The 21,671-nt window shown below is 43.8% G+C and overlaps 1 protein-coding gene across 1 annotated transcript in view; it reads right to left on the reverse strand.

Moving 5' to 3' along the window:
- The window catches only part of SEC31B (SEC31 homolog B, COPII coat complex component), a 45,424-nt gene that overhangs the window by 196 nt on the left and 23,557 nt on the right, over window positions 1–21,671 (reverse strand). The window contains exons 9-15 of the mRNA XM_056850554.1: window positions 14,629–14,791; window positions 12,583–12,728; window positions 10,361–10,534; window positions 9,152–9,262; window positions 4,140–4,286; window positions 2,056–2,172; window positions 588–659 (exon numbers count right to left, since the gene is read on the reverse strand). Of these exons, the coding sequence (XP_056706532.1) occupies window positions 588–659; window positions 2,056–2,172; window positions 4,140–4,286; window positions 9,152–9,262; window positions 10,361–10,534; window positions 12,583–12,728; window positions 14,629–14,791 (930 nt within the window). The remainder of the gene's footprint in view (window positions 1–587; window positions 660–2,055; window positions 2,173–4,139; window positions 4,287–9,151; window positions 9,263–10,360; window positions 10,535–12,582; window positions 12,729–14,628; window positions 14,792–21,671) is intronic.

Below are 21,671 nucleotides of genomic sequence, written 5' to 3' on the forward strand. Positions count from 1 at the left end.
AACAGGCGGCACGTTAAGCGGACCTGGCCGCGCGCTTGCTCTCTCTCTCTTGCCTGACAGAAGGGCCCCTAGGATCAACCGCGGCTTCTAAGCACTGTGCTCGGGGTCTGGTGGAACGCTTGCGGGTGGAAACAGGGAAAGCATGCTTGGACATGCAGCCCCTCAATGGGAGCTGCTCTGGACACCGTGTGCTAGTAATAAGACAGTGCTTCAAATGTTTATTACCACCCACTCACTCAACTATAAGAGAAACAGAAGAAGAACAGCCCTGTTGGATCAGACCAATGAGGGTCCCTCTAGTCCAGCATCCTGGATGGCTGACCACTTCCTCTGGAGGGCCAACAACAGGGCATAGAGGCCGAGGCCCCTTCCCCCGATAAGAACATCAGAAGAGCCCTCCTGGATCAGACCAGTGAGGGTCCCTCTAGTCCAGCATCCCCTCACACAGGCCGACCAGTTCCCCTGCATAAAAGGCCTGGGTGAAACAGGAACACCCAGTGGCAAACAAACTGCTTATAGTGCATTGAGAGCACATTCTCCCAGCGTGTGTGAAAGCAGCTCTAGAAGAGACACGTGCTGGGACGTACAGCCTGCTCCTGCAGCTTTTCATACAAACACTCCAGTCGCTGGGTCGCATCCTCCAGCTTCCTTTTGGTTTTCTGTAAGAAGAAGAAAAGAAGAGTTGGTTTTCATATGCCGACTTTCTCAACCACATAAGGGAGAATCAAACCGGCTTACGATCACCTTCCCTTCCCCTTCCACGAGGGGAAACGGGATGTCATCAGATGCTCTAACGATGGAGACCAACTCTACGCATGCTCAGAAGCATTGCCACTATCGACTCAAGAAAACACTATCAGATAAAGGGGGCAATCCTACGCAGGCCTACTCAGAAGCAAGTCTCATGTTATTCAGTGGGGATGACTCCCAGGAAAGTAAAACATAACAAGTCCTTCGCTAAAACAAACCAGTTGCGGGATGGAGACAGAAGCAGGGAACTGGTCTAATTCTAATAATAATTCTAATAGATTCTTGTAGGTTATCCGGGCTGTGTAACCGTGGTCTTGGAATTTTCTTTCCTGACGTTTCGCCAGCAACTGTGGCAGGCATCTTCAGAGTAGTAACACTGAAGGACAGTGTCTCTGTCGAGAGACACTGTCCTTCAGTGTTACTACTCTGAAGATGCCTGCCACAGTTGCTGGCGAAACGTCAGGAAAGAAAATTCCAAGACCACGGTTACACAGCCCGGATAACCTACAAGAACCAATGAACTCTGACCGTGAAAGCCTTCGACAATAATTCTAATAGATTTTGTCGCTGGTTGGTGCTGCTGTTGCACACTCAGAAACATTGATAATTTTACAACAGATGCTTGTATGAGCAAATTACTATGCTAAAAGGCCCATGATTGGTGTTATTGCTTTACATCTGGCCAAGCATTAAGGTTTTCTAATTTTGGGATGCATCTTTAATAATCATGTTGTATATATATGACCTATGAGAAGACGGTCATATATATATATGACCACTGGAAAAGACCATCATGCTAGGAAAAGTTGAGGGCAGCAGAAAAAGAGGAAGACCCAACAAGAGATGGGTTGACTCAATAAAGGAAGCCGCGGGCCTCAGTTTGCAAGATCTGAGCAAGGCTGTCAAAGATAGGATATTTTGGAGGACTTTGATTCATAGGGTCACCATGAGTCGGAAGCGACTTGACAGCACTTAACTAACACACACACACACACACACACACACACACACACACACACGATCGCTGATGAAGGACCACGAGGCCAAAACGCGTATGGTCTGTTGGTCATTTATATTACGTGTTTGCATCAACTGTGTTGGAATATTTCCATAACAGTTTATACTGGTGGTTTTATATGTAGCCTGTGTTCCAAGCCCAGTGTTTTTATCATAACTATTGTGCATACTAAATAAAGATTATTTAAAAGATTTTCTGATTTCCACTCAACCTTTGAGGCTCCCTAATTCTGTCTTCTACCTTTAAAAGGGGAGGGGGGAAGAGAGGTGAAGTGATAAAAGGCTTACAACATCAGTAGCAACGGATGAGCAGTGCCGCACCAGGTTTTCAAAGGTGGTCTTCAGCACCGGATGTTCAGGAGGTATCTCCTTCTTCTGAATTTGCACCACAGGCAAGTGATGAAGCTGGAAGAAGAAAAGGAAGAAGAAGGAGTTGGTTTTTAAACCCCGATTTTCTCTACCTTTCAGGAGTCTCAAAGCGCCTTACAATCGCCTTCCCTTCCCCTCCTCACAACAAACACCTTGTGAAGTAAGTGAGGCTGAGAGAGTTCGTCGAGAACTGCGACTAGCCCAAGGTCACCCAGCAGGCTTCATGTTGAGGAGTGGGGAAACCAACCCAGTTCGCCAGATTAGCGTTCACTGCTCATGTGGAGGAGTGGGGAATCAAACCCGGTTCTCTAGATCAGAGTCCACTGCTCTTGACCACTACACCATGCTGGCAGCAGGAGGAAGTAAAGACTCCAGGACTGTTCTTAAAGGATGCACAGGACAGCTCGAGATGAGCTTGCCCCCCCCTCGAGTGGAACCACGTCCAAGGTACAAAGCAAACCTTGACTCAAGCACTGCTTTGGCGGCAGCTCAAAAGCCCCCGGCTGCCACCCTGCGCGTTTAAGGAGAACCTCTCTGCAAATACCTTTAAAGGAACAGCTGGCTCATTTTCAGGGACTTAATCCCTTGGTCAAAGCTCGCCAAATAAGGGGTGCCGGAGAAACACCTTAAGGGTCTTGGATGCAGGAGATCTGGAGATCTGGGCTGAAATCCCAGCTCAGCCAAGCTGTGGAATCTCTCTGTAGCCAAGGTCTCAAATACCTTGGTGAGCAATGGGTGTGCTATTCTCTCCGGGGAATGTGTGTGTGTGTGTGTGTGGGGGGGGGGCTGAAAACCGGCACGGCCCACTCCAAACTCCCTCCAAATTCTTAGTTTTATCCTCTTAGCCTCAACTCTCTGGCGGAGGAACAGGGATAGACAGCTGTAGCCGACAAGGAGAGACCATCACAACTGTTCAAAACTATATACATGCATACTTCTTTTATCTTATTTTATTTAGAAAAATGGCTTCCAGCAGTGTGGTTGTGGATTTAAAAAAATTAACCACTGAGTTTTTAAAATGTCCTTTATGGTATTTCTTTTTAAAAGGATAGTTTAAAATGAAACTAAACACAAGTCTTAAAGGACTTTCTAGCTCTTAAAACTAAATCAACAACCTTGTGGAACTCCCACCCAGGATGAGTCGATGGCTGCCAACTTGGAAGGCTTGAAGAGGGGAGTGGACATGTTCATGGAGGAGAGGGCTAGCCATGGCTACTAGTCAAAATGAATACTAGTCATGATGCATACCTATTCTCTCCAGTACCAGAAGAGCAGACATGTTATATTAGGTGCCGTGGAATACAGGCACAATGCTGCTGCTGCAGTTGTGTTGCTTGTGGGCTATCAGTGGCTACTAGTCAAAATGGATATTAGCCATGATGCAGACCTGTTCTTTCCAGTATCAGAGGATGGATGGAGGAGATCATACATTATTATATTAGGTTCTGTGGAACACAAGCAGAAGAATGCTGCTGCAGTTGTCTTGTTTGGGGGCTTCCTAGAGGCACCTGGTTGGCCACTGTGTGGACAGACTGATGGACTCGATGGGCCTGGGTCTGACCCAGCAGGGCTTTTCTTATGTTCTTATGACCTGTCACACTCATGACCCGTAAGAGCCAAGATAAAACACATTACGTTTAAAGTTGTTCTTCTATTTAAAGAACCGCTGGGCATGGGAGGGGGAGAACCCCTGGGTCACCCCTGATTGCAGCTGGATTTCTGGTGATTCACTGTGCATTCATGCACAACTACCAGATTTTGTTTTCAGAAAGTACTGTTGGTCTTTATATCTTCTGCGTACTCCCTGTTCACATTTTGCAAAAACCAGGTACAAAGCCAAGCATGCTAATGGGAAGGTGGAATTGAAAACATCTGCGTAAGGTGTAGAGACCTGTCCATTTGAATGCAGAAAGTCAAGGATTCTGTGTTTTGCAGAGGACAGGAAGATATAGCTCTTAAAACCAATGCGGGGTGACACACATCAGTGATGTGGTCGAGCTCACCTGTACGCCGCCTTCGGTCTGCATTCCTGGAGGCCCACAAACAAACTCCCGGGATGGAGATCGTACAGGAGGACCGCCAGGAGACTCTACAGGGACGTTCATTACAGGGGTTGTGATTGGGGTGGGAGGGGTGAACCGCTCAGAAACCTAAAAGGAAAGGAAGAAATCACAAAGAGGGAGACAAACAGTTCCCAGTGCATAAAACACCTTTTGTTCACATCCACCATCACCCACAAGGATGCAGGACTCACAATACTGGGTTTAAACTGCGGCTGGAAAGGTACCGGCTGGATATTAGGAAAATTTGTTTTTCAGTAAGAGTTGTTTGACAGTGGAATCAGCTGCCTAGGGAAGTGGTGAGCTCCCCCTTCCTGGCAGTCTTTAAGCAGAGGCTGGACAAACACTTGTCAGGGATGCTCTTGGCTGATCCTGCATTAAGCAGGGGGTTGGACTAGATGGCCTCTACGGCACCTTCCAACTCTATGATTCTACCTAAAAAGGAGGACACCGCTGGTTTTTTTACAAAGCCAAATACAGGAGATTCCAAAGATGCTTGAGAATCCCAGTGTTTCACTTCTGTTTCTTTAATACAACCACTTGTCTTATGTGCCATCAAGTCGCTTCCGACTTATGGTGATCCTACAAATGAGCAAACTCCAAATACATCCTGTCATTAGCAGCCTTGCAAACAGAAAGCCACGGCCTCCTTCACTGGGTCCATTGTGGTATCTAAGACATAATTACCACCACCTGCCTGTGAACATATACTAACAAGTTCTTTGGAATAGGTTTAAGAGTAGGTAAAAGGCCTCTGGAGCTGACAGAGGAAGAACAGTTGGTTTTTATATGCCGACTTTCTCTACCTTTTTAAAAGGAGAATCAACTGGCTTAAAATTCCCTTCCCTTCCTCTCCCCACAACAGGCACCTTGTGAGTTAGGTGGGGCTGAGAGAGTTCGGAGAGAACCGTGACTGGCCCAAGGCCACCAGCAGCTTCGTGTGGAGGAGTGGGAAATCGAACCCAGTTCTCCATATTAGAGTCCACCGCTTGTGTGGAGGAGTGGGGAATCGAACCTGGTTCAGCAGAGTAGAGTCCACCACTCCTAACCTCTCCACCACGCTGGCTCTCCTAACCACTACACCACACAGCTCCAACTCCCATTCCTCCTGACTTTAATGGCCAGGAGATCACTTACTTTTTTCCTCTGGAGGTTGCCTCTCAGAGCAGAATGGCTGTTCCAGGATTCTTGAGCTGAAAGGTGGTGACAGTAGAGGGGTCAGATGTACAGAAGGATGGGGGGGGGTAAGCCCCTCTTTCAGCATCAGCTATCGCTTCCCTCCTGCTTCCTGACCTGAGCACTGGGGGATTGAGCATGCCAGTTCTGGGCCGAGGAACGCGTTGCTTGCATCTGACCCACAAGCTCCTCACTCAAAATACCTGGGAACTGGTACAACTGAAGTTTTCATGACTTTGGATTTTCACAATGAAGTGTACGTATTCAACGGAGGAGCACTTTGGAAACTGCACAAATACGGGATGCTAATCCCAGTTCACTCAGAGCCATGTGAAACCCCCAAAGGGTGACTTTTGAGACTCCAGGAAATTGTGACATCCCAGAGAGAGCTCTCAGGGCTCCAACTCAGAAGGCCCTCAAGCCCTGAGATGCAGGCGGCTCTCGGCCTGACTGAACCAAAACTTCAGTGGTCCCCTTTTAGATACCCTCCGAAAGACCTCCCTGGGCACTGGTGGCCCTGTGCAGTTTCCACAAGCGCTTGGTGTTTGGCAGCTCTTCCGCAGAAGCCGTGAGCAAGTGTGTGTCAGTTTCAGATGGAACAGTTGAGAGGAAGCTGAAATAATCATAAACAACCTATGCAGTTGCTTATTTGGTCAGTTTCACAGCTAGTGTGGGTCAGTTTCAGGCTTGGCCAGATTGAACAGGGTTGTTGTTTTTTTGCAAGTGCAGGACTAGCGATATAATGCTGGAATAACAACAAACGACCTACGTGGCTGCTTTTTTCTCCAGTCTCCGTTTGTCCTCTTCAACCGCCCCCCCACCCCCAGACATGGGGCTACTCAGTCTGTGCCCAGATGTAAAGGTTACCCAGCTGACTGGGAAGAGGTCCACAACTCTACCAAGTCAACGTCTACTGTATGCGGCTGGAAAATTGCCCAGAAAGTCCAATAGAGTCACGTTTAATTTCAGAGGAGGAAATCTCACGCTCGCACAAAATGAAGGGATTAATTGAACGGAAGGTTACGGGGGAAACAGCACTTCAGGGGGCCCGAAGGTTAATTAAAACCACTACAATACAGCCTCGGCTGAAATGTATCCTCCAAATTAGAAATGCTTCTGAACGAGGGTGCCTGCCTGGTTGGGCCAAGCGGCAGCGCCGAAGAAGCCCGTAGAAGGCAAGGGGCTGCCCTGCGAAAGTCAAAGCCGTAGAGGAAGAGGAGGGCGGAATATAACTAAATCATCATCGTCAAGATGCAAGAGGAAGTTGAAGAGCTGTTACAGGAAGTGACCATTCGCCACAGGGGTTGCGGGGGATCCCCGTGTCCAGAGGCAATATGGACAGGTGGATGCTGGGAAATGGCCACTGCTGTTACGTCCTGCCTGTGGGCTTCCTGGCTGGCCACCAATGAAACACAAGGCCGGGCTGGGCGGATCCTTGGTCTAAGCTGGCTTCTTACGCTCCCTTCTTTTGCTCTGGACAGCCTACCACTGCACATTCGTTCCCCTCAACACCCCAGCAAGCTCCAGCTCCACTTTCCAGATGAAAAGATCTGGGGGGAAAGCCGACAGGAACTGAGAAGCATCCGGTTCGGGCAAACTCAGTTCATACGGACAAAGGGAAAAATGCTTCAGATTGCCCACATAGAAATTACTTAGACATGAAAGGGAATGGAAAAAAAATGATGGATAGCCACTTAAAGATGCCCAAAGGTACATGCCAGGCAAGTCGAAAGAGAGAAACAGTGTGGAGGTGTTTCTATGCTAATGCTAGAAGCCTCCAAGCAAAAATGGGGGACTTAGAGTGCATGGTTTTAAGGGAAAACATAGATATAGTGAGCATTACAGAAACCTGGTGGAGGGAAGAGAACCAGTGGGATACAGTCATCCCTGGTTACAAACTGTATAGAAATGACAGGGAAGGGTGTATTGGAGGGGGTGTTGCTATGAATATCAAGGAAGGCATAGTGTCTAATAAGCTAGAGACCATAAAAAGGGCAGACTCGTCTACAGAATCCTTATGGGTGATTATTCCGGGCCCCAAAGGAGATTTAGTACTGCGGACGTTCTACCGGCCCCCTGACCAAATGGCTCAGGGTGATCTTGAGATGGAGAATGAAATTAGAATGATAAAAGATCAGAAATAATTCAGAAAACAAAGACAGTGAAACATCAACTTAATTTAGTAGTTATGGAAGAAATGAATAAAAATTTGAAATATGTGAAGCAGAGATATTTTGAACATGCAAATCGACCAGGTAAACTTCTTGCCAGTCAACTGAGGGATTACAGGCAAAAGAAGATAACAGATAAAATACAGACAGCAAAAGGACCGGTTTATACCACAACAGATATACAGAAAGAATTTGAATTATTTTATACTAAATTGTACCAAAAAGATCTGATTTCTGGGAAGAAAATAGAAAATTTTTTAAGTACGGTAAATATCAACAAGTTAACCTCCGAACAATGAGACGTGATTGACGCTTCAATTACAACAACAGAACTAGAAGAAGCAATATCTAGACAAAAGACAGATAAAACACCTGGCCCAGATGGTATTACGGCCATGTTTTAAAAACTATTTAAAGAAGACTTAAAGAATCCTTTTTTGAAGATATGCAATTCAATACTACAAACGGGTCAAGCTCCTGAGACGTGGTCACATGCTTTCATATCACTTATTCACTCCCCCTTTCTGGGGAGAAATTAGGCACCTTGGCTTATACGCGGGTCGGCTTATACACGGGTATATACGGTATACACTGATGGGATCTGTGCTGGCAGCAACAGACCAAGAAAGGGATCTTGGGGTGGTAGTGGATAGCTCAATGAAGATGTCAACCCAGTGTGCGGCTGCTGTAAAAAAGGAAAATTCCATGCTGGCCATAATTAGATGAGGAATAGAGAATAAAACTGCTGATATCATACTGCCCCTGTACAAATCTATGGTGAGATACTGTGTACAGTTCTGGGCACCACACCTAAAAAAGGATATTGCAGAGCTTGAGAAGGTACAGAAAAGAGCAACCAAAATGATTAAGGGACTAGAGCAACTGTCCTATGGGGAGCGGTTAAGACACTTAGGGCTGTTTAACTTGGAAAGAAGGGGGCTAAGGGGAGACATGATAGAGGTCTATAAAATCATGCATGGTTTGGAGAGAGTGGACAGGGAGAAGTTTTTCTTCGTTTCCCATAATACTAGAACACGGGGTCATCTGCTAAAGCTGGAGGGCGAGAGATTCAAAACAGATAAAAATAAATATTTTTTTCACACAACGCATAGTTAAATTGTGGAACTCCCTGCCCCAGGATGTGGTGATGGCTGCCACCTTGGAGGGCTTTAAGAGGGGAGTGGACATATTCATGAAGGAGAGGGGTATTCATGGCTATTAGTTAGAATGGATACTGGTCATACTACATACCTATTCTCTCTAGTATCAGAGGAGCATGCCTATTATTTTGGGTGCGGTGGAACACAGGCAGGATGGTGCTGCTGCAGTCGTCTTGTTTGTGGCTTCCTAAAGGCACCTGGTTGGCCACTGTGTGAACAGACTGCTGGACTTGATGGGCCTTGGTCTGATCCAGCAGGGCCTTTCTTATGTTCTTATGAATGTAACTGAGGCTATAAGACTGTGGTTTGCAACAGGTCACGCAGCCCAGCCCCTGGTGGAGGACCAAGAATTCAAACAATGGTAGTCGGGCTTACTTGGACCGGATGCTCGGGACCAGTTTCAGGGGAGGGTTCTTCGGTAGCTGAGCCCCCCTTGCTCGCTGGGTACAGTTGCTGAAGTGCTCCTGTGTGGGCACCACCATGGGAAACAGGGCTGCTGCTCGGCCACACCCTTGCCCAGTGCGTGGCACAGACGGTCTCGGAGCTGCTTCACCAGGGGCTGAAAGAAGGTAAATTCAAGTGTCAGGAAAACACTTCTGTCCGCTCTGTGACCTGCTGATCGAAGCCCTCTGCAGCCAAATGCCAAACCTCGAAGGCTGAAGGAGAGGCTGTGAAAACTTGCTGCCACCTGGATCCTGTGAGGCCTAAGTCCTGTCTCTGTTCCAATTTATGTCTCCCCGTCCCTCCCCGGCAGCATCCGTTTCTGCACTGCTGAACGTCAGTCAGAGCCAAGGATGTGGCTGCGAGACCTCTGTCGAAGAGGCAGGATGAAAAGCCCTTTCCTATGCAGCTGGGCTAACCGAAGAGTGTGCAGAATCTGGCCTTCGCCCGTTCTGACGGCCAGAGCGGTTCCTCAGTGGAGCAGGCTTCCTTGGAGGTGGTGAGCTCTCCTTCTTTGGAGGTTCTGAAGCAGAGGCTGGATGGCCATCTGTCAGCAGTGCTGATTCTGTGAACTTAGGCAAATCACGAGAGGGAGGGCAGGAAGAGTTTTGTCAGTGCTCGGCTCTCATGGCCATTTCTTGCATGCCCAGGGAAATGCTAGTCGATCGCCACTTTGGCGGTCAGGAAACAATCCCCCTCCAGGCCAGATTGGCCAGGGATTCTGGTGGGTAGTGTTTTTTTGGTCATCTTCTGGGCATGGAACAGGGGTCACTGGGGATGTGGGGAGGAGGTAGTTGTGAATTCCCTGCATTGTGCAGGGGGTTGGACTAGATGACCCTGGTGGTCCCTTCCAACTCTAGGATGCTATGGCCATTTGTCAGCAATGCTGATTCTGTAAACCTAGGCAGATCACAAGAAGGAGGGCAGGAAGGGCTGCATCAGTGCTTGGCTATTCTGGCCCTTTCTTACATGCCCAGGGTAATGCTGATCGCCACTTTGGGGTCAGACAGGAATTTTCCTCCAGGCCAGATAGGTCCAGAGAGCCTGGAGGGATTTTTGTTGCCATCTTCTGGGCATGGAGTAGGGGATCACTGGGGGTATGTGTGTGGGGAGGTAGTTGTGAATTTCCTGCATTGTGCACAGGGTTGGACTAGATGACCCTGGTGGTCCCTTCCGACTCTATGATTCTTCCCGGCTGCAGCTTTTTTGCACTTACCGGGCCAGGGGTGTTTGGCAGGAGGCTCACTGCTGCTGCCAAGCAGCCCTGGGAAGCCAAGAGGCTGGCATACCGAACTGTCTGCTCCACCACGACCGGACCTGGGGGTAGCCCAGGATCCCTGCTGTACATCTCCAGGGACCTGGTGAGCACCATCACTTTCTCCATCAGATCCTGCGGGGACAGAAGGAAAGACAGGCTTTGCTTCTCGCGGAACATTCATACCAGGGCCTCAGAGCCAAGGGGTGGGGGTGGTTCTCTGAGCCAGATGGCAACAAGAAAGCCTCTCGTCAGTCTCAATTACTACACTGGACTGGGGTGGGGGGAGGAATTGGGGAAAGAGAGGAGAACTGGAAATGCCCTCCACGGTATCTCCCGCAAGGGAGCACAGCGTCACCTCCCCATCAGTTCAACACCTCAGATTCGACCCAGAACGCTCGCACCTTCCAGCCTGTGCCCTAAACCCAAACGAGGGCACACGGTATGTTCCCACAGGTTCTGCCGACTGCAGGAGGCATGCGGGACTTCCTCGGGCTGCTCAGCCCCACCCTCCCGACAAGGACGATGTCGAGTGATCGGTTTTCCCTTCCTCCAGCCATATTTAGTCCTATCGCTCCCAATTCCTCCAGGGAACATATAAATTCAGGTTTCCCAAATCCAACCTCTGTCCATGTGTACTAAGATATGACATGTATCTAAAAAGCTGGGGTGTTCTATCTATCCATCCATTACCATCCATCCATCTATCCATTCATCCAGTCTATCTATGTATCTTGAGAAGGGGCAGAAAAGAGAACCCAAAACGTTCAAGGGGTTAGAGCAACTGCCCTATGAGGAGCGGTTAAAACACTTAGGGCTGTTTAGCTTGGAAAGAAGGCGGTTAAAGGGAGACATGATGTCTATAAAATTATGCATGGCATGGAGGGAGTGGACAGGGAGAGGCTTTTCTCCCTCTCTTGTAATACCAGAATGCGGGGTCATCTGCTGAAGCTGGAGGGTGAGAGATTCAAAACAGATAAAAGAAAATATTTCTTCACACAATACATGGTTAAATTGTGGAACTCCCTGACCCAGGATGTGGGGATGGCTGCCAACTTGGAAGGCTTGAAGAGGGGAGTGGACATGTTCGTGGAGGAGAGGGCTATCCATGGCTACTAGTTAAAATGGATACTAGTCATGATGCATTCCTATTCTCTCCAGGATCAGAGGATCATGCCTGTTATATCAGGTGCTGTGGAACACAGGCAGGATAATGCTGCTGCAGTGGTCTTGCTTCTGGGCTTCCTAGAGGCCCCTGGTTGGCCACTGTGTGAACAGACTGCTGGACTTGATGAGCCTGGGTCTGATCCAGCGGGGCCTTTCTTATGTTCTTCCATCCATCTATCAATCCTAACCTATCTTATCGTATCCTATCCATCCATTTATCTACCTAATCTATCTAGTACTGCTCATACAGCTATAGCCTTGAGCAGAAAACAAAGAAACACAAAATGCTTTACTTAGCAGAGCTGGAGTGTTCGAAGTTTGTTTCTGGGAAAACTCATATTCAGTGTTCAAGTTAAATCACGTACAGATAATACAGGTATTGTTTTTCACACATCCGGCTGAGTTAGACAAATATTTTAGCTATTCCAAATCCAGTATCTGAAGGTTAGTTAACACGGTAATTGTTTTATCCATTAGGATCCCTACACATCTCCAAGAGTAAGAAGTTAATGTCTGCGATGGGCACTCAGTTGCTGTGTCTTCACTGTTGTTTTAAGCCTAGAAAAAACATTTATTTAATTGAAAAGCCGGCACCCGAGAAATCCAAACTTCTATAAGGAACATCAAAAGATTGGAGATAGAATCATAGAGATGGAAGGGACCACCAGGGTCATCTAGTCCAATCTAGTCCAACCCCCTGCACAATGCAGGGAATTCCAAACTTCCTCCCCCCACACCCCAGTGACCCCTACTCCATGCCCAGAAGATGGCCAAGATGCCCACCCCCCCATCTCACGATCTGCCTAAGGTAATAGAATCAGCATTGCTGACAGATGGCCATCTAGCCTCTTCTTAAAAACCTCCAGGGAAGGAGAACTCACCACCTCCTGAAAAAGCCTGTTCCACTGGGGAACCGCTCTAACTGTTAGAAAGTTCTTCCTAAATTCTTCCAGCTGGTAAGGTCATACAAACACTGCGGCAGGCAGGTAATCCCTGCTGAAACTCAGTCCTTTTACCTGGAGCGCTAGTGGAGATGAGACGCCATGGATTTTCACCCAGCATTCCACCAATCTCTCGACATTCCCTGAGGAGATGTAACAGAGGCAGGCTTCATGGGAGGGGGGCCCTCCTCCTTCTGTCTCCATACGGGCACCCAGCATATCTGCAAAGAAGCAAAAAAGCTCACAGTAAACTTCCATCTACACCCCATGAACGTTTTTTTTAAAAAAAATATTTTTATTGGATATATATATATATATATATATACAGGTTGAGTATCCCTTATCCAGACATCCGATATCCGGACTGACCCGAAAACCAGATGTTTTGAGCCAAACATGCAGGCATTAATCACAGGCCCTCAGCAGCACGCCGGTTTGCTTTCTGGTGGTTCAAGGTACACAAAATTATTAAAAATATTGTTCAAAATCACATTCAGGCTATGTGCATGAAGTGTATATAAAACATAAATGAATTTCGTGTTCAGACATGGGTCCCATCCTCAAGATATCTCATTATGTATATGCAAAAATTCCAAAATATTCCAAAATACGGAAAGATCCGAAATACGGACCACTTCTGGTCCCAAGCAGTTTAGGATAAGGGAAACTCAACCTGTATATATAAAAACAAAAAGCAAAGAAATAAGAATATAGAAAAGAAGAACAGATTAGTAATGTACGATCTTAAAATCTTGAAGTCATAACATTCATTGATTCTTCTAATAATTTAACAATGAACAAGAGCAAACAATTATCTTTTGTGCAATACACATTAACACATTATATATCAGTGAGATCTCAATAGTTTTCAACAGTCCTACTATCCATCTTACAATAAACCAAAAGTTGTCTATGATGTATTTACAAAACAACGTTTTCAAACTGAAAATTATTATACAACCACATTATTATTAAATCCAATTATTAGGTCAGATATAACATATAAAATAAAATATCAGTTACAAAAACTCCCTCCCCACATTTTAAAATTTTAATTTTCTTTCCACCTCCCTATATTTAGTCAGAATAATAATATACTTATTTCTGTTTATTTTATCCTAAGAATAATATACATAATATGAACATCTTGACGTCGCAAGACTGAGGTTAAAGTACAGGGGCACTTTTCACACACGCCGGAATAATGCACTTTCAATCCACTTTCAATGCATGTTTCGCCGAACGTACATTTGATCCTGGCTGAATCCTGGCTGAAACAGGGAATAAAGGAGGCTTAAGTGACCATGCGTTTTCGCCCTATTATGTGAAACGGCAAAATGCACTTGCAAACAATTGTTAAAGTGGATTGAAAGTGGATTGAAAGTGCATTATTCGGCATGTGTGAAAAGTGCCTTGGCAAGAGAGTCAAAAGGGGGAACCTCAGGGAACCTAACTTCTAAGGAAAAGTTAGGAATCCTTTTCAAAAAAATGAGCTTCCATCACCCAATTACACTTCAGCAGGCAACCTACATATCCAGAGGCAGCCAACCTCCAAAGCCCAGTGCCAGACTAACAAAGGCTACAGTCAACAATAGCCATGCAGATTAACTTTGGATTTCACACATTAACAGATCACTTCAGGATACAATTGGTTCCACACCCTCATTAGCACATTATCTTGATACTTACAGGACAATGATTAGCACATTACTTTTTGCAGGACAATGACTCAGCTCAAACCCAACCCCTTTCTGACTACTATATATTACTCTTCCTACACACTTGACACTGAGAGACACTGTCCTTCAGTGTTATTCCTCTGAAGATGCCTGCCACAGTTGCTGGCGAAACGTCAGGAAAGAAAATTCCAAGACCACGGTTACACAGCCCGGATAACCTACAAGAACCAATGAACTCTGACCGTGAAAGCCTTCGACAATATTTTGAGCAGAATGGTTCTTTTCCATTTGTAAATATAATAAACGCACCCTAGGGAAACAAACCAAACTATTCTTTGCATCAAGCCAAGAGCCGCCACCCACTGGCAGAGGCTCCCTGGGCTGGTAAAGAAGCCCCTCCCTACACAGGAAAAGGTGGGGATTGTGGGGCAGCTGGATGCACCACCCTCTCCAGCCAGCCCTTTCCCCTCCGGCCTGCGGATCCACTGGGGAGGCTTTTTCAGTGGCGGGATCACGGCTGCCTGAGCCACACGTTCCAGCACCTGCAGAGGCAGGAGGGTCTCCCCGGTGCCACAAGGGTCCGGGTGGCTGAAAGCGGAGGAGATCTGAGACGGAAGGGAAGGCAGGCTTACTGTTGCTTTCCAGGGAACGCTGCCGTCCAACCAGAATAACTGCTTTTTACATGTGGCAAACCAACACTGCCAGCCTAAGAAAAGTCGGGGTGGTGGTGGTGGGTTGGGGTTGCCAAGTCACAGCTGCTTCATGGTGACCCCGCAGGGCAGGGGTGTCAAACATAAGGCCCCTGGGCTGGCCCCTGGCCCCCCTTTTTTATTATTTTTATAATAAAACATACACAAAAGAGAATAAAAAAGAAAAAAAGAAAAAAAATAATACATTTAAGAAAAACAAAAAAATACATGTTCAGCGCACGACTTATCCACTAATACAATATTCAATTCACTAAATTCCATCGTGCCCTGAATCCAAATCCCACCCCCCCACCACAGTGCCCTTCACCATTGGACTTCCGATGGAGTGTTATGACATTACCAAATATATCTATAGTTATATCATAATTAAAATCGTATTATACTATAGTTCGTTAACTATACTTTTAAAGTCCGTTTTTGCCACTTTATCCCAATATGCGGTAGCCTTTAACCATGTAGATTTAAATTCCTCCATATCTTTACCATGTAAAAAAGCTGTAATTTTGGCCATCCGCATATATATCCATATTTTTTCTCTCTACTCTTTAATTGAAGGTTTATTTGTTTGCTTCCATTTTTTTGCAATTATAATTCTTGCTGCTGCAAAACTGTATTGACATATGACTCTATCACCTTTATCTAAATCTTTTTTTGAAATACCCAATAAACAAAAGGCGGGATCTCTTTTAATTATTGATTTAGTCAAATTATTAGTTTCCTTCAGAACTAATCTCCAAAACCTCCTTATTTTTTTACAAAACCACCAAACATGCATAAATGTACCTGTTTCCTTACCACATTTCCAACATAAAGTTTCGTCATTTTTCTTCATTTTACTTAACAATACTGGGGTTATATGCCATCTATTTTATACAAGTTCTCTCTTATTTCATTTGAAATGGTAAACTTAAATTCCTTTTTCCATAAGTTTTCCCATATTTCCAGATCCATATTATAACCTAAATCTCTCATCCATTTCAACATCACCGGCTTAATCCTTTCTTGTTCTAAATTTATTTCTATAAGTAATTTATATACCCTCCCTATCAATCCTTTATTGCCCTTAGAGAGTATAATCTCAAATTCCGATTTGGTTTGATTAAAACCCAACTTATTATCCTTATTAAAAACATCTCTTAATTTATAATACATAAACCAATCTTTAATCTGAAGTTCTTCTTTTAATTTCAGAACCCATATACCATCTTTGTATTCTATCATTTCTCTATAATTATTACCATCCAAATTTAAATGTATACCCCTTCTCAAAAATGCTTCTACAGGATTAATCCAGCCGGGAGTTTTGCTTTCAAAAGCATCCTTATATTTATTCCATATTTTTAATAGATTTTTCCTAATAATATGAGAGTTAAATTCTTTATTTACTTTCTCCTTTTCATACCACAAGTAAGCATGCCACCCAAATCTCAACTTAAATCCTTCTAATTCTAATAATTTCTGGTTCTCTAAGAGAATCCAGTGTTTGATCCAGGTGAAACATGCTGCTTGATAATACAATTTCAAATCTGGTAAGCCAAATCCTCCCGTATCCTTCAGTTCAATTAAATTATTATATGCAATCCTGTGTCTTTCTTTACCCCAGAGAAATCTCATAATATCCTTTTTCCAAACATCAAATATCTGTACACCCTTAATTATTGGGAGGTTTTGAAACAAAAAAAGCATTTTAGGTAATATCATTTTAACTACCGAAATTCTCCCCCACAGTGATAATGGCAATTTCCCCCAACTTATCAAATCCTTTTTTATCTGTTGCCATTGGTTCACATAGTTATCTTGAAATAAATTAAGATTATTATTAGATATCCATATACCTAAATATTTAACTTTATTTTCAATATTAAACCCCGTCTTTTTTATTAATATTTGTTGTTGTGAAAGAGTCATATTCTTAGTTAAAATCTTGGTTTTAATTTTATTAATTTTAAAACCTGAAAGCTTTCCATAAACCTCCAAAATTTTATTCCATCTGTCAATTTGTTCAATCGGATCAATCAAAAAGCAAACTAAATCATCCGCGTATGCTTTGAGTTTATAATGATTTTTACCTATACGTACACCAACTACATCATCATTTATTCTAAAATTATACAGTAAGCGTTCTAATACTAAAATAAACAGTAAAGGGGAAAGAGGACATCCCTGTCTCGTTCCCCTTTGTATTTCAATATTTGGTGATAATGACCCATTTATAATCAAATTGGCAGTTTGTTGTGTATATATTCCTTTTATAGCTGTTTTAAAATTCACACCGAAATCCATATAATCTAATATCTTAAACATAAACTGCCAATTGACATTATCAAAAGCTTTTTCAGCATCCAAAAATATCAAAGCTATTGGTGTTGTATCTTGTTCTGCATATTCTAAAAGATCAAGTACCACCCTCACGTTCTGACTCATCAACTTTCCAGGTAAAAAAACAGCTTGATCTTCATGTATTACTTGATTTAATACTCTTTTTAGTCTAGTAGCTAATATTGCTACAAATAATTTATAATCAGCATTTAACAATGAAATTGGCCTAAATTTTTTAACTTCCAATGTGTCAGAATTTACCTTTGGTATTAATGCTATATTTGCTTGTTTCCAAGTTTGAGGAATAATTCCATCTCTCAATGCTAAGTTCATTACTTCCAATAAGTAAGGAATTAACTGATCCTTAAATGTTTTGTAATAAGATACATTAAATCCATCTGGGCCAGGAGATTTATTTAATTTACTTTTTTTTTATTGCTTCTTCCAACTCCTCTTTAGTTATTAAAGAATCCAAAAAATCTTTATTTTCCTGTGTTATTTTTCCCCAGTCCCCTTTACTAAGATACTTATCCATTTCTACCTCTGATACTACATTTTTCCTGTACAGATTTGTATAAAATTCTACAAACGTTTCTAATATCTCCTCTCTTTTTTTTGTAATCTTGCCATTCTTTTTAATGTGAATTATTGGTATTTTTTTCCCTTCTGCTTAAGTTGCCAAGCTAACATTTTACCCGGCTTATTTGCATGTTCAAAAAATCTTTGTTTATTATATATAAGTTTACTTTCAATTTCTTCTGCAATTAAAAATTCATATTGTCGTTGCCAATTTCTAATCTTAACCTGCTGTTCCTGCTTAGCTGCTTTATCTTGCAGCCTACTTAAATATCTTTCACCTTGTCTTATTTCATCTAATATATGTTTTCTCTTTTTCTCTTTTTCCCTATGCCACCTTGTATTTTGTTGGATTAACAATCCTCTAATTACTGCCTTACCAGCATCCCAAACTATATCTTCACGGGTACCCTTGTCTATATTTTCTTTAAAATAATTCTGTATATCCGTCTTCAATTTAGTGACTATTTTAGTATTTTTTAAAAGAAAATCATTAATTCTCCAAGGTTTATACCCTCTGTCTCCCATTTGAATTTTAACTGAGACCGCATTATGATCAGACAGAACCCTAGGTAAAATCTCTGAATCTTCTGATTTCTCTATAAGGCCCTTCGATAGCCACAACATATCTATCCTGGAATATGTAAGGTGCCTTTGGGGAAAAAAAGTATATCCTTTCTTATTTCCATGTGCCAATCTCCAGACATCAAACATATTCCATTGATCAGTAAGAGCATCAAAGACCCCTGGTAATTTTCCTTCATTAGTTGCTTTCTTCTTTTTTCCAGATCTGTCTATCTTAGGTACGTTAACACCATTAAAATCCCCCATCCATATCATTTTTTCTGTTGCATATTCAGCTAGTAATATTGCTAATTTATCATAAAAAACTTTTTGGTTAGTATTAGGCGCATATATTCCCACAAGCATTAACTTCTGAAAGCCACATGTTATTTCAACTAACAAAACTCTTCCCTCCATATCTTGGAAAACAACTTTTGGTTCCAGTGAAGTAGGTATATACATAGCTATTCCATTAATTTTTCTACCATTATTACATGCCAAAAGTGTACCCAACCTTGAATGCTCCAACCTAAATATGTCCTTTGGGAGTATATGAGTTTCCTGTAAACAAATAATATTAGCATTACTTTTATGTAGCTGGTGCAATATTTTCCTCCTTTTATTAGGCGAGTTCAAACCGTTAATGTTCCAAGATAAAACCTGTAACATTTCAAAAATCAGTTAGATCCCATACTCTTCTAAACACAACATAAACAACCGTATTTCTTATTGCCCCCCTTTCCCCCCCTTCATTAGTCTTCAGCTTCATCAATTGGAGAGTCCTCTGGAGAATCTGTTGGCAAATCTCCCCCTCCAGATGCCTCAGATGCCTTTTCTTCTTCCGTAGATTCTCTGATTGGAACTTGCTTAGTTGATTTAATAGGTTTCACCAATTCTGCATCATATCTTCTTAAGAACTGCTCTGCCTTATCCACTTCTGTATACTTGAATCTTTTTGTTTTAAAAGTGAAGGAGATGCCTTGAGGATATTCCCATCTGTATTGGATTCCATTGAGCCTTAAACATTGTACAATCTCCATAAAATCTTTCCTTTTCCTCAGCAATCTTGTCGGTATTTCTTTCATCAATCTCAAAGGCTCATCATCAACTTTTAATGGTGTCTTGTAATGGGTGTTAAGTATCAAATCCTGGTGACTCCTTGAAAATAATTGAAGCAGGCAATCCCTAGGTACTTTGTTTCTGGTTGCATACGCAGAATTTATTCTGTAAGCTGTCACAATCATCCCAGTAATAACTTCTTCAGATTCTTGTAAAAAGTCTGCCAAGAGAACTGCCAAATATCCACGTAAATCCCGATTTTCAACTTTTTCTTTCAAACCACGTATACGTATCGAAGATTCCTTTATCTTAAGCTCTATCATCGCCATCTGGTCTTGTTGCTTCTCGTCTCTATCAGATGAGGATGCTATTGCCATCTCAAGGGTGTCCACCTTCTTCTTAGTTTCTTTGATTTCCTGTGTATTTTTCTTTAACTTGGTTTCAACCCTATCTTGCCTGATAGTCAGAGATGAGATTGTATCTTGCAGAGTAGCTATTGCAGCAGAATTTTGGGATGTAGTAGCTGTATTCTGAGATAGCTCCTGCTTCATTTCAGCAACATCTTGATGAGTCTTAGTTAAAAGTTCAAATACAGAAGTCAATGTTACTTCAGGCTTTGCTTTTGGAGTCATCTTGGCAGTAACAGATGTTAGTGAACCTGGAGAAGTTGTCTGTTTAGTTGCAATTTGAGTCACAAATTGCAAAGGCCTTCTCTGAGGAAGCGGTACCACCAACTTTGTATCTTTAAGAATATCCTTGGTATGTTTCTCTTTTTCTCCCATTTGCAAGCTGTATAAGCTGAAGACAAAACAGCTGGTAATTATAATCCAGAAAAAAAAAAAGGGAAGTGGGGGGGCAAAACTTTTCTTTCAAATCATTGCACAAAAGTTATTTCAGATGAAAGAATCCAGTTCAGAGAAAACAATCACCATGACATCTTAAATGATTTTATTCCATGTCACTTGATTATTCTCCAACTCCTTTCTTTTATTTCCAAGTTCTTGCTTAGTAAGAATTTTTTTGCAGTGCGTCACACAGCTGGCAAAAAGCCAAAAGTCAGAAAACAGAGCGTAACGGAACTATAGATGATTCTAAGTTGAGTCTTTTATAAACAATCCTGCCACACACCCCAAGTTGATATTTTAAATGAAGAAAAAAAAATTATTCCAAGTTTAGAGTAAATTGGATCCCACCTCGCTTTCTTCTTGCTGTGCCTTTAAGATGGCGCCGGCTATACAGCGGAGTCCTGTCTGGGCGACCGCCGCCGATTTCGTGGCGGCTCTCGCTCCGATGACAGGTCCGCCACTGGCACCCGATTCCGCATCCCCTCTTACTCCGAGGGGAGCCGCTTGCCGGATCTTCAAAGGGCGAGATAATTGCCCCGCGGCAACGAGGCAGCAAGAGCGCGATTCCGCGCTTGTGGCGGGGGGGGGGGGCGTCCGACCCGGAAGTGCCCCTGGCCCCTTGAGAGCTCTTATCCTTCCCATGAGGCAGCCACCACCACCCCCGCCCAGCCCTGATCTGGGCTGGTGAGGCCTGGCCCCACCTGACCAAGTGTCATTTATGTTATATCTGGCCCTCGTAACAACTGAGTTCGACACCCCTGCCGTAGGGTGTTCCTGGCCATCTGTCAGCAGTGCTGATTCTGTGAACTTAGGCAGATCATGAGAGGGAGGGCCGGAAGGGTTGCATCAGTGCTTGGCTCTCATGGCCCTTTCTTGCATGTCCAGGGTAATGCCGATCACCACTTTGGGGTCAGGAAGCAATTTTCCTCCAGGCCAGATTGGCCAGGGATCCTGGAGGGGTTTTTTTGGGGAGGGGCATCTTCTGGGCATGGAGCAGGGGTCACTGGGTGTGTGTCAGGGAGAGGTAGTTGTGAATTCCCTGAATTGTGCAGTGGGTTGGACTGGATGACCCCTGGGAGTACCTTCCAACACTGTGATTCTATGATTCTATCTGCAAGTGTCACTTTGTGTGGGTGAGCGACTGCATCGCTAGCAGAAATGTACATTCGGCTTGCTGTTCCAACCATGAGCTATGAAACCTGACTTGGAAACCCAGAAGGGGCTGGATCGCATGCTAGGTCCCCTTCCCACTCTCATTATTTGACACACAGGCAGGATGAAACACGACAATACCACCATTCAGAAACCCTCAAGGGCTTGCAAGAGGAACGGTTTGTCCTTGGAACTGGGACGCCATTCTATACTGAATCACAATCAACTTTTGAAACTCCTCCAAGGCCCGCTGGTCCAAA

Source organism: Euleptes europaea, chromosome 5 (assembly GCF_029931775.1).
Source record: "Euleptes europaea isolate rEulEur1 chromosome 5, rEulEur1.hap1, whole genome shotgun sequence".
Classification (NCBI taxonomy): Eukaryota; Metazoa; Chordata; class Lepidosauria; order Squamata; family Sphaerodactylidae; genus Euleptes; species Euleptes europaea.